Here is a 13,335-nt window from a genome sequence, read left to right as displayed (position 1 = left end):
AGTTCTGAGGGGACCAAAGGATAATGGCACATAACATGTGACAATAGAAACTGCAGAGAGTCATGTAAATTTGAAGGGGGCTTCTATTACCACAGAGATTGTTTTATCTTTCAGAAATCTGATATTACCTCATAGTGTACGTTCTGTTTCCCTGGGAAAGAAGTCTTGCACAATTCTCCTGCAGAGAGGCAATGCTGTCATTGGCAAAGACATCAAAGTAAGGCTGTCATCCAATGTTTCTGAGAGTACAAGACGGTTATTTCTGCCGAATCTTGAGGAAACAAATGGAACAGTAGGACTTTGTCCCCTGTGTCAGACAAGCGTTCTGGTGTCTCTCTGGCTGCTCTCTGGTGACTTGGTTCGTATTGGCTGTCACTCATCTCCTCAAGGCACTAAAGCGTTTCCATGGTGTTGTTTAACCCCCATTTTCAGACTAACAGGTGGGATCTGAGGCTTGTCAGGCTACCCCATCCCCCACCAGGCTCCCATCTATATGAGTCAATGAGTTCCATCCCCCACCAGGCTCCCATCTATATGTGTCAATGAGTTCCATCCCCCACCAGTCTCCCATCTATATGAGTCAATGAGTTCCATCCCCCACCAGGCTCCCATCTATATGAGTCAATGAGTTCCATCCCCCACCAGGTTCCCGTCTATATGAGTCAATGAGTTCCATCCCCCACCAGACTCCCATCTATATGAGTCAATGAGTTCCATCCCCCACCAGGCTCCCATCTATATGAGTCAATGAGTTCCATCCCCCACCAGGTTCCCGTCTATATGTGTCCATGAGTTCCATCCCCCACCAGGCTCCCATCTATATGAGTCAATGAGTTCCATCCCCCACCAGACTCCCATCTATATGAGTCAATGAGTTCCATCCCCCACCAGGTTCCCGTCTATATGAGTCAATGAGTTCCATCCTCTACCTAACACAGACCTGTTGTTAGCTGATCATCACAGGGCTGACTGAAGAATCTATCGATCTGTGAATCTGACTCTGTTACATTTTGAAGCCCACTGAGGATTTCAGTGTTTTAAAACACACGTCATGTCTGGGAGCTGTGGAATGGTACAACGCTACTCCAGCTTTTGATATTTCTATAGAAAATGTGCTGTTATTCAAATGTTACCTAAATATATATGTGTTTTATTTAGCAGAACTGCAGAATTGTGTCTAGTCTGAGGTGCACTTTTAACAGATATTCCACATCGAGGTGTACGGTCTCAGATTTTCTGTTACATGTCTATGGGAAAATCCCACTCTAAACAATGCTGCTGACGACTCTGGAGTGAGGTTGCTAGGTAACCTGACAACACTCTTGCACCAGTGTATTGTTCACTGTGCTGCTGAATGATCCCCATCTACCTCTGTGTGTGTGTGTGTGTGTGTGTGTGTGTGTGTGTGTGTGGTTCTTGTGACGGATGTCTCTGGTGTCCAACTACACAATAACATTATGTTCCACAAATGAGACTGAAAAATACTATCTGCAACTCACAGTTGCAAAATATCAGGAGGAAATTGTCACGTTGGCTGTTACTATGTAGGCCTACTACAAATGTTAAATAGTTTTTACAGTTAAAATGTCTCCTGACCCTTTAAACTACACAGAGAGAATTTCAGACAGAAGTCTAATGAATCTAGTGTCATTCCTGCTCTGTGGGAAATGTCATGTGGATCTTCTCAATTTCAGCTCACATCCTGTCACTCCACTAAAAGAAGAGAAGAGATACAGTGAAGAGAGCTTGTTGTCGGCAAGAAGAAGCTTACTGGCCCTCTTGTCCACCCACAGCATGAGGCCTCTCATTGGCTAACCTCAAAGATCAAATGGCTGCTCCCAGAACAATGGTTAAAGTCCAGACACATTGTGGAGTTGCCCACATATAAGGAGTTGTGGGCATGGTAGCCTATATGAATAGTATAGGGCTCCCTTTAACCAGCCCTGTCAGACAGTCTGTATTTGAAGTGATTCAGTAATATACTATTACCTTCACTGGACATCGTACCATTGAGGCTTCAATGGGTCTAATCAAAAAGAAAATGCTGCTTCCCAGTCATATTTGGCCTTCTGTCTGAGTTTGTTGCTCAAATCAAATTGTATTGTCACATCCATGTGTTTAGCAGATGTTATTGCAGGTGTAGTGAAATGCTTGTGTTTCTAGCTCCAACAGTGCAGTTATATCTAACAAGTAATATCCAACAATTTCACAACAATACACACACATCTAAGTAAAGGAATGGAATTAACAATAAATAAATATATGGACGAGCAATGTCAGATCATATCAAGTTCTCTTCAAGTCAACTCTCTTTTTAGCACACTTTCAGTTTATTCACTTCTCAAATAGACTGGGTTTCTTTCTCCCAGTCACACGTCCAGGGGAAGACTAAACATGTAGCTTTTATTGAGGAGGGTGATCTATGCCCTCAGTACAATTAGTACTTATCTGGCAGCCGAGGAGCTGGAGTGGTCTATGGAGGGCCCCTTTGCCCAGGCTGTTGACCTGACCCCTCCTCAGGTCCTCCTCCAGACGCCCTCTCTCCTTTCCTCTCTTCCTCTATGCTCCCTTCCCTCTCTCCTACTCTTTCCTCTCGCCTGCAGTGGAGAGGCCTTTGTTAACCGCTGCCGCAGAGCCAAGCTGTCTCTTTCATCCCAAGGCCGCACTTTCTCTCGCCCAAAGTGTGACTATGTTTCTACAGTGTGTACTACGTGAATGAGCTGAGAAAAGGCATGCTTAGCTCATTGTATCTCCAGCACTCGAGAGATACATGTGGGCATAGCTGTGAAAAGTACGGGTGCTGGGGTGCACCCCTGATGAATTGAAGGATAAAAAAAAGTTCTTAATTGTTCTTCTTTGATTACTCCTGTCTGAACAGACATTAATACAATTATTCCAAATAATACACCAAATATAGAACAGCTTGTTGCGTTGTGGCCATCGATATAATCATAGACAGATTTTGGAACCTCTAACCCTGGCACTTTTACTGTTAAACTAATGGCTACACTTGCAATGGCTTCCCGTCCTGACTTGAATAGGAACTGCAATCTATGGATTCATTTTCTATGTTTGGGTGCAGCGGTCAGTTTGCCTTTCACAAAAATCGAAATACAATCACGAGAGAAACGTAGGCCTACCGTTTGGAAAGCAAATACCTTCTTCTGAAAAGAGAAGACTGATCTGTCTGTAGAAGCAAACCACTTATTTTCTCAACCTTTTTGAGCGATTCTGAGTAAACAGCACTGTTTTTCAACGTAGCTTATTTGGAGATAGTGGCATGAGCGCATTGGCCATCACTGATGAGTAGCCTATGCTTCATTGGTTGAGTCAGTGTTACTAACTAGGTTTCCATCCAATTGACAACAGGTTTTCATGTGAATATTCTAAAATCCGCTTTAAGAAAATATGCAGATTTTTTTTCACCAGTAATATGTTTCCACCAAACTGACTTGTTGAGGATAACAAATTGTGTGATGACTTGATGCACACAGTTTACTTTTTAGCTTAAGTTTTCATGTACCGATAGTTGTCACAGAAACTGTTGTGTTAAATAGCAAACGTGTCTACTCTGGTCTTGGCACGTGTGCTCTAGCCAACAGCTCACAGATACAGTACAGGTAGGCTGTGTGGGTACAGTGCAGGTAGGCTGTGTGGGTACAGTGCAGGTAGGCTGTGTGGGTACAGTGCAGGTAGGCTGTGTGGGTACAGTGCAGGTAGGCTGTGTGGGTACAGTGCAGGTAGGCTGTGTGGGTACAGTGCAGGTAGGCTGTGTGGGTACCGTGCAGGTTGGCTGTGTGGGTACAGTGCAGGTAGGTTGTGTGGGTACAGTGCTGGTAGGCTGTGTGGGTACAGTGCAGGTAGGCTGTGTGGGTACCGTGCAGGTAGGCTGTGTGGGTACAGTGCAGGTAGGCTGTGTGGGTAGGCTAGTCTACATGATGAGATTATAATGGATAAGAGTGAGAATATTTTTATTTGGCAAACGTCAGTCAAGCATTGATCATCATGTCACCAGAATAGGACCCTCAATATTTATTGGAAAGGAGCATCAAGAGCGCCGTGCACTTTCACCACCCTGTGAATGAAGTTTGTCATTACTTATTTAGTAGTTTTTAAATTTGAGCGTTTAAATGTAACCTTTTATTTAACTAGGCAATTCCGTTAAGAACAAATTCTTATTTACAATGACGGCCTACCCCCTCCAAACCCGGACGACGCTGGGCCAATTGTGCACCGCCCCGAACCAGGGAGTCTGTAGTGACGCCTCAAGCGTAAAACAAATTTGTGCACAACATTTTGTGTGTGTGGAAAAATTCTGGGATCTTTTATTTTCAATCATGAAATATGGGACCAACACTTTACATGTCACACTTATATTTTTGGTGTGTGTGTGTGTGTGTACAGTTGAAGTCAGAAGTTTACCTACACCTTAGCCAAATACATTTAACTCAGTTTTTCACAATTCCTGACATTTAATCCTAGTAAATATTCCCTGTTTTAGGTCAGTTAGGATCACCACTTTATTTTAAGAATTTGAAATGTCAGAATAATAATAGAGAGAATGATTTATTTCAGCTTTTATTTATTTCATGACATTCCCAGTGGGTCAGAAGTTTACATACACTCAATTAGTATTTGGTAGCATTGCCTTTCGGTCAAACATTTTGGGTAGCCTTCCACAAGCTTCCCACAATAAGTTGGGTGAATTTTTTTTATTTATTTATTTATTATTATTTTTATTTTTTTTAGAATTTTACCCCTTTTTCTCCCCAATTTCATAGTATCCAGTAGCTACTATCTTGTCTCATCGCTACAACTCCCGTACGGGCTCGGGAGAGACGAAGGTTGAAAGTCATGCGTCCTCCGATACACAACCAACCAAGCCGCTGCTTCTTTAACACAGCGCACATCCAACCCGGAAGCCAGCCGCACCAATGCGCCGGAGGAAACACCGTGCACCTGGCCACCTTGGCTAGCGTACACTGCGCCCAGCCCGCCACAGGAGTCGCTGGTGCGCGATGAGACAAGGACACCCCTACCGACCAAGCCCTCCCTAACCCGGGCGACGCTAGGCCAATTGTGCGTCGCCCCACGGACCTCCCGGTCGCGGCCGGTTACGACAGAGCCTGGGCGCGAACCCAGGGCTCTGATGGCACAGCTGGCGCTGCAGTACAGCGCAAGTTGGGTGAATTTTGACCCATTCCTCCTGACAGAGCTGGTGTAACTGAGTCAGGTTTGTAGGCCTCCTTGCTCGCACACGCTTTTTCAGTTCTGCCCACAAATTTTCTATAGGATTGAGATCAGGGCTTGTGATGGCCACTCCAATACCTTCACTTTGTTGTCCATTTTCCCACAACTTTGGAAGTATGCTTGGGGTCATTGTCCATTTGGAAGACCCATTTGCGACCAAGCTTTATCTTCCTGACTGATGTCTTGAGATGTTGCTTCAATATATCCACATAATTTCCCTGCCTCATGAAGCCATCTATTTTGTGAAGTGCACCAGTCCCTCCTGCAGCAAAGCACCCCCACAACATGATGCTGCCATCCCCGTGCTTCACGATTTGGGATGGTGTTCTTCAGCTTGCAAATCAATTCAAATTTATTTATATAGCCCTTCGTACATCTCAAAGTGCTGTACAGAAACCCAGCTTAAAACCCCAAACAGCAAGCAATGCAGGTGTAGAAGCACGGTGGCTAGGAAAAACTCCCTAGAAAGGCCAAAACCTAGGAAGAAACCTTGAGAGGAACCAGGCTATGTGGGGTGGCCAGTCCTCTTCTGGCTGTGCCGGGTGGAGATTATAACAGAACATGGCCAAGATGTTCAAATGTTCATAATGACCAGCATGGTCCAATAATAATAAGGCAGAACAGTTGAAACTGGAGCAGCAGCACGGCCAGGTGGAATGGGGACAGCAAGGAGTCATCATGTCAGGTAGTCCTGGGGCATGGTCCTAGGGCTCAGGTCCTCCGAGAGAGAGAAAGAAAGAGAGAATTAGAGAGAGCACACTTAAATTCACACAGGACACCGAATAGGACAGGAGAAGTACTCCAGATATAACAAACTGACCCTAGCCCCCCGACACACAAACTACTGCAGCATAAATACTGGAGGCTGAGACAGGAGGGGTCAGGAGACACTGTGGCCCCATCCGATGACACCCCCGGACAGGGCCAAACAGGAAGGATATAACCCCACCCACTTTGCCAAAGCACAGCCCCCACCCACACCACTAGAAGGAGACAAGGAGGAATGGGAAAAAATTTCAGTCTCTCGATGTGCAAAACTGATAGAGACATACCGCAAACAACTTACAGCTGTAATCGCAGCAAAAGGTGGCGCTACAAAGTATTAACTTAAGGGGGCTGAATAATTTTGCACGCCCAATATTTCAGTTTTTGATTTGTTAAAAAAGTTTGAAATATCCAATAAATGTCGTTCCACTTCATGATTGTGTCCCACTTGTTGTTGATTCTTCACAAAAAAATACAGTTTTATATCTTTATGTTTGAAGCCTGAAATGTGGCAAAATGTCGCAAAGTTCAAGGGGGCCAAATACTTTCGCAAGGCACTGTAGGCCTACAGAAAGTCTAATTCGCAATTTTTCGATCACAATATTTTTTATAAAGATAAGTATTATATTGTTAAATTATAGGATTAACTCTGGTAGGCTTAAAACATTCTTCCTCACCTCAAGATCATCTGTCAGAGTCCGATGCAGTGCAGGTGCGCACTGCCTTCATTTCATAGGCCTGCAGTATAATAGGCTAATAGCCACACCAAACCATCACAAAGTTCATAACAAAAGTAAGTCGAGCCATTCGTTTATTTGGAAAATATGAGCAGATATTATATCACAGCAAACACAACATTACAGCTGGAACTTAATTTGTCCAAAGAAAATGGCTCAACAGAAGCAAACAAAACACTTGGGAACTGGTTTAAACTTACGAAGGAAGGATATTGCCTACCGTACCCAGCAAATGACAGCAATAGGCAAATGTTATTTATTTTACAAAAGGCCTACTTATAACCTGTCTTAAACTAAATACTGAGCACAATTAAAAAGACAGCTCGAACTTAATTTAACCAATGAATATGTCCCAACATAATGAAACAACACCTTTTGCATAATTAAAGAACTGGTTTAGATTAATAAGTAGGCCTACAATAATAATAATGATGATGATTAAACAAATGATCCTAAATACAAAAAAATTAAGAAAGTTTCACAATTGCATCCTATCTGAATAGTCAGTTGCACAGTAGCCTACATTTGGGCATTTGTGTGGTATTAAAAAATGTCTTCTAAATTCAATTATTTTTATTTTTTTCGCCCAGACCCTGCAAAAATAAAACATCCCCAAATACATGTATGCTCCATTGTATGCCACTACTCAAATGCGATTTTCGATGCATGCAATGCTTTCCTCTAAAGGGGATTTTTCTCCCCCCGCACACCCCTCCTAGCACCCACAACTCAAAACATCACATTGTATTTATTACTTGTGCCGAATACAACAGGTGTAGACTTGACCGTGAAATGCATCTTCCCGCGGCTACGCTGGTGGGTGGAGTAGAGTGATACCTGGCGGTGCGCTGCTCATTTCATGGCCATGCGGTGCGGCCTGCAGCCCAAGGCGTCCTGCTGTAATGGACACTCCCAGATGGAGATAAGGAGACACACTATACTGGAGCCCAGCACTGCATGGAGTTGAGAAGGCCAGGCTAGCGCAAACTAATACCACAGTGCTGTGAGTTACTCATCCGGTAGTCACCTGGGAAGGCCGGAACAAGGAGTGGAGCCTGCCTGGTCCTCAATGTTGCTATATTAAAGTGCAGCAGTAAGTAGTGGTAATGCTCGAGTTTCAGACATCCTCTGGACAACTTCTGAGGTGTTTATATCACAGACCACTATGTTCAGACTGTCATTAACATGCCACATGAGCGTCCAGCCTGATCATAGTTTTTTTTGCTTCCGTCTCATCTGTTTTATTTTTCCACTGTCATGTTCCATACAACATCTCTTGATATCCCAGTGTTAATTTGCACAATCACCATTAGGGCAGTGGTGTCTGGTGTGCTGTTTGGATGGTACACAGCAGGGCTTGAGATGTTGTGATGTTTATCAGTACATCAGATATCAGGTGAAGGGAGCAATGGGGGGGGCATGTAATCTTAGCAGTCACTAGGTGTGTGTGGGGGGGGGGGGGGGGGGGGGGGGGGTCTGTTTGTGTGTGTTGAAGGATGAGGTGGACTTGGCATCCCTGAATGGCATCTAGGCCAGTTACTGAGGCTTCACTTATTAAAGTGCTGATTAGCAGATACAGGCGGCTGGGGGGGTGGCTGGTTTGGTGTGTGTGTGTGAAAAGGATGACTGGCTTAATGGCCAGCGTCCCCAATGGTAACATGGCTTGCTGTGCGTCAGCAAGCTGCTGCCCTGGGTGCTGGTGAAAAGGCCGTCTCAGCGGGCGAGCCCTCCTCCCCGGTGTCAGCTGTACAGGCCTCGCCTCCTCTCCCCTTAGACTGCCCTGCTCCCTGCGTCATCACCATCCACCACAACACGGAGGTGCTGCCACTACCTGTTCTCAGAGAAGGAGAGAGAGAGGGGGGGTGGCATATCCTCTCACCCCTAGCCGCCTGTCTGTGTCCGGCCTGTCTCTCTCTGTCCAGCCTGTCTCTGTGTCCAGCCTCTCTGCAGAGCTGGAAAATGAATGTGGTAGCCAGTGCTCTGTTTGTTTGTAGACGATCATGGTGGAGTGCTTTCACATATTCTGCAATGTAAGCATCCTCACTGTTTTGTTTATTATGTGAACAGCCTATGACGTCTTTTAATAGAAAAAAATGGATCCCACGGTCTTGACAGATGAAAGAACAATGTGATACCTGGGTTAGCACCTAGAAAAACAAAAGCTCATGGGCTGACATGTTGATACATGCTCACTGAGGGGGAGGTATGTTTAGTCGGGGGCCAGTCCAGTGATGGCTGTGAGGCTGTCTGCTAGCCTCGCTGTGAACTTTGCGTCTTCCAGGACTGTGATGTCACTATGCCCCTGCCTTCAGTGGCTGCAATGTTCCAATGACACTTGGTTGCCATGCCAGCGGTGCAGACACCCTCATGAGAAGGCCAGCTCGCTGTTCCCTTCCATATAATAACAGCTATTTATATCTACTTGACAGCCCTGCTTGCTGGAGGCGAAGCAAAAAAAGGAGAGCGGGAGGGTAAAATAAAATCCAGTCAGATAACTGCCTGCCTGTGTGAGAACATATATGGAGGAGAAACGCCACGTTGTAGAATTAATAAATGTGTGTCTGCGTGATTGGAATAATTCATGTTTCAGATTGGCCTCTCCTCACATTATGGGAGAAGGATTGTGTGTGCGTGTGGGTGTGCATAGAGGTGTCTGAAACTGCTTAATCTCCCCAGTGTTCTACCACAGTCCAAACATCAAAGACTGTAAATCCTGCTTAGGGCTGTGGCGGTCATGACATTTTGTCAGCAAATAACTGCCGGTCTCACGGTAATTTACCGTTAATTAACATAAACACGTTTAGCATCTCCTGGCTTCCACACAGCCTCCAAGCCACTGATGCAGACCTTTTCGAACATCTACAGTTTAAAAAGTCTAATAAATCCAAGTAGCCTACACCATCACAATAAATCCATGTAGCCTACACCATCACAATAAATCCATGTAGCCTACGCCATCACAATAAATCCATGTAGCCTACGCCATCACAATAAATCCATGTAGCCTACGCCATCACAATAAATCCATGTAGCCTACACCATCACAATAAATCCATGTAGCCTACACCATCACAATAAATCCATGTAGCCTACGCCATCACAATAAATCCATGTAGCCTACACCATCCCAATAAATCCATGTAGCCTACACCATCACAATAAATCCATGTAGCCTACGCCATCACAATAAATCCATGTAGCCTACACCATCACAATAAATCCATGTAGCCTACACCATCACAATAAATCCATGTAGCCTACACCATCACAATAAATCCATGTAGCCTACGCCATCCCAATAAATCCATGTAGCCTACGCCATCACAATAAATCCATGTAGCCTACACCATCACAATAAATCCATGTAGCCTACACCATCACAATAAATCCATGTAGCCTACGCCATCCCAATAAATCCATGTAGCCTACGCCATCACAATAAATCCATGTAGCCTACACCATCACAATAAATCCATGTAGCCTACGCCATCCCAATAAATCCATGTAGCCTACGCCATCACAATAAATCCATGTAGCCTACACCATCACAATAAATCCATGTAGCCTACACCATCACAATAAATCCAAGTAGCCTACACCATCACAATAAATCCATGTAGCCTACACCATCACAATAAATCCATGTAGCCTACGCCATCACAATAAATCCATGTAGCCTACACCATCCCAATAAATCCATGTAGCCTACACCATCACAATAAATCCATGTAGCCTACGCCATCCCAATAAATCCATGTAGCCTACACCATCACAATAAATCCATGTAGCCTACGCCATCACAATAAATCCATGTAGCCTACGCCATCACAATAAATCCATGTAGCCTAACAAAAAATATTCTTTAAGCAATTAGGCTGATACAACACATCAGAACTCGTAGCCTAATAGTTAATCAACATTTTAAGCTATTTCTTCTCCTAAGTGCAGCAATGCACACACGACAGTAGACTATAAGCGCGAATGTTCCAAAATGCTATCAATTCTCAAAAGTGACTGCAAATGAGATTATGCATATAATGCTTTTCTTATAAAGAAGCATTTTTTATGGTGAAAATGATCTTCCCCAAACTTGAAACTGCTTATGTATACCAGTTATGCTCTAAACCAGGATTGTGCTTAATTTTAAGAAGTTATTTGGCCACATTAGTTGTAATACAAACCTTATCGAAACATATAGGCCTATGGGCTAGGCTACACGAGGTGTGCTGCTATGATTAGAAAAAGCCGCTAAAAAAGCCATGCTCTGTTTCTTCCCTTACAAGCATCATTCACAAGTGAGAATATATCATTCACAAGTGAGAATATATCATTCACAAGTGAGAATATATCATTCACAAGTGAGAATATATCATTCACAAGTGAGAATATATCATTCACAAGTGAGAATATATCATTCACAAGTGAGAATATATCATTCACAAGTGAGAATATATCATTCACAAGTGAGAATATATCATTCACAAGTGAGAATATATCATTCACAAGTGAGAATATATCATTCACAAGTTAGAATATATCATTCACAAGTGAGAATATATCATTCACAAGTGAGAATATATCATTCACAAGTGAGAATATATCATTCACAAGTGAGAATATATCATTCACAAGTGAGAATATATCATTCACAAGTGATAGGCTAATATTGTCACCCATGAGATTATAATTTTTTTGAACCTTTTTATTTAACTAGACAAGTCAGTTAAGAACAAATTCTTATTTACAATGACAGCCTACTCCGGCCAAACCCTAATCCTGACGACACTGGGCCAATTGTGTGCCGCCCTATGGGACTCCCAAGCATGGCCGGTTGTGATACAGCCTGGAATTGAACCAGGGTCTGTAGTGATGCCTCTAGCACGGAGATGCAGTGCCTTAGACTGCTGCGCCACTCGTTAGCCCAATCACATGTTCTTGATTTAATCTGGTCTTTACATACTTATATACTAAATAATATGTGTCAAATGTGTTTTGATTTAGAATGGACCATTATCATACACCTGTCTCAAAACAGGGGTAGGGGGGAAAAATACATGTCATCTATGCACTTAAATACCGAATGGAGGACGTTTTTCCTGTGAAAAGCTAATGGGAACATCCTCCTTTTAATAGAGGCCATCAACTCTGTTTTCTCATACAATTGCATAGCCTATAGAAATGTTACAAAACATGAGCTCATGGGCTCTCATGAAGTGTTTGATTAAATTTTCAATCACATTTGCATTGATGTCAGAGTGATTTAGAATGAGAATAGAGTGCTGAGTACCGAGTAGTTAGCAAGTTTGGTAGGCTACTAATGGCCATCAACAGCATCACAGCTTTGAGAAGCCATGGTACCGTGACTAAACGGTCATGTGGAATTTGACTGCCGTCATGACTCGTGACCGCGGGTGTGGCGGTAATGCGATCACCATAACAGCCCTAAGCACATTCCCTCGTTGTCTCTTTGGCAGCCATGTTTGTTTTATAGGATTTACATTTTTTTGGCCTTGTCCAATATTTGAAAAGTGGCTTTCTGTTAAAACTCCAGCATAGACATACTGTAAACATGGCTTGGCATTGTCAGGAGCTGTCTTATTCTGGCTTTCATTTACCAGTGAATATAGTGTCTATTGTAGGTTTTCTGTTTAGTTAATCAGTTGTTAAATTATTTGCATGTGCAAGGACATTTTTTATGGAAGTATGACGCACAGAGAAGAATTCAGCAACATATAATCAGAGCGTAATTAAAGTGTCTAATTAATGTATCCCTGGTATTTAATGTTGTCTATGTGCTATTTCTGCAAAGAATGATGGAGCATACACATTGTGCAGGCCATAATTGCTGTAGCTATGTTCGACTGTCCATTAGGCTTATGGGTCTTTTCAATTCACCTATATTTTCCTGTCACGCTAAACTACACAGTTGACAACAACACAGGGAAGAGTAGTATATATCCTACAGGCCCTGGCTCTGGCCTGCTCCCAGCTAGCTTATCCAGGCTCATCTCCTCTCTTCTCACTAACCTGTCCCTCCCTCCCTTATCTGTTGTGTGACCCTTTCTGTTGCCCCCTGCAGGTAAAGCTGATGAAGTACATCTGTAAGCAGCTGCAGTGTAAGCAGAAAGTGCCAGAGACAGAGAGGCCTCAGGCCTTGGACAGTTACCCACGGCTGGGGGACTGGCTGCGCACCATCAACCTGAGACCTGAGCTCATTGAGGTAAGTCCTAGAAGTGTGTGTGTGTGGAAAGTATGTGATTACTGAACAAATCAGAGTTTGCTTCATTTAATATCATCTTAAATTAAGATATTTAATTTTCAAGTTATATTTATGCTACTTTCCATGATGTGGACAGTATGTGTACATAGAACGCAGGTATTATTTTCTTTCTCAAATGGCACAGATAATTTAAATAGCAGCCAACCGGTGTCACTGTTAATATCCTATGGCGGGCCGTGATTCGTTGAAGTTAAGTTGTTGAGCTGTGTTAGTTTTAACAGGACGTGCAACCTCATCTCTCTCTCTCTCTCTCTCTCTCTCTCTCTCTCTCTCTCTCTCTCTCTCAACCACACCACTGTTGGC

General features: G+C 43.5%; 1 protein-coding gene across 1 annotated transcript in view; it reads left to right on the top strand.

Moving 5' to 3' along the window:
• ksr1a (kinase suppressor of ras 1a) overlaps positions 1-13,335 on the top strand; it is a 50,603-nt gene that overhangs the window by 19,278 nt on the left and 17,990 nt on the right. Inside the window, 1 exon segment of the mRNA XM_021618434.2 lies at positions 12,832-12,972. Within this exon segment, the coding sequence (XP_021474109.2) occupies positions 12,832-12,972 (141 nt within the window).

This window comes from Oncorhynchus mykiss, chromosome 10 (genome assembly GCF_013265735.2).
Source record: "Oncorhynchus mykiss isolate Arlee chromosome 10, USDA_OmykA_1.1, whole genome shotgun sequence".
In the NCBI taxonomy this organism is placed as follows: Eukaryota; Metazoa; Chordata; class Actinopteri; order Salmoniformes; family Salmonidae; genus Oncorhynchus; species Oncorhynchus mykiss.
Note: the sequence above shows the minus strand (reverse complement) of the source record. Positions and strands in the feature narration are given on the sequence as shown.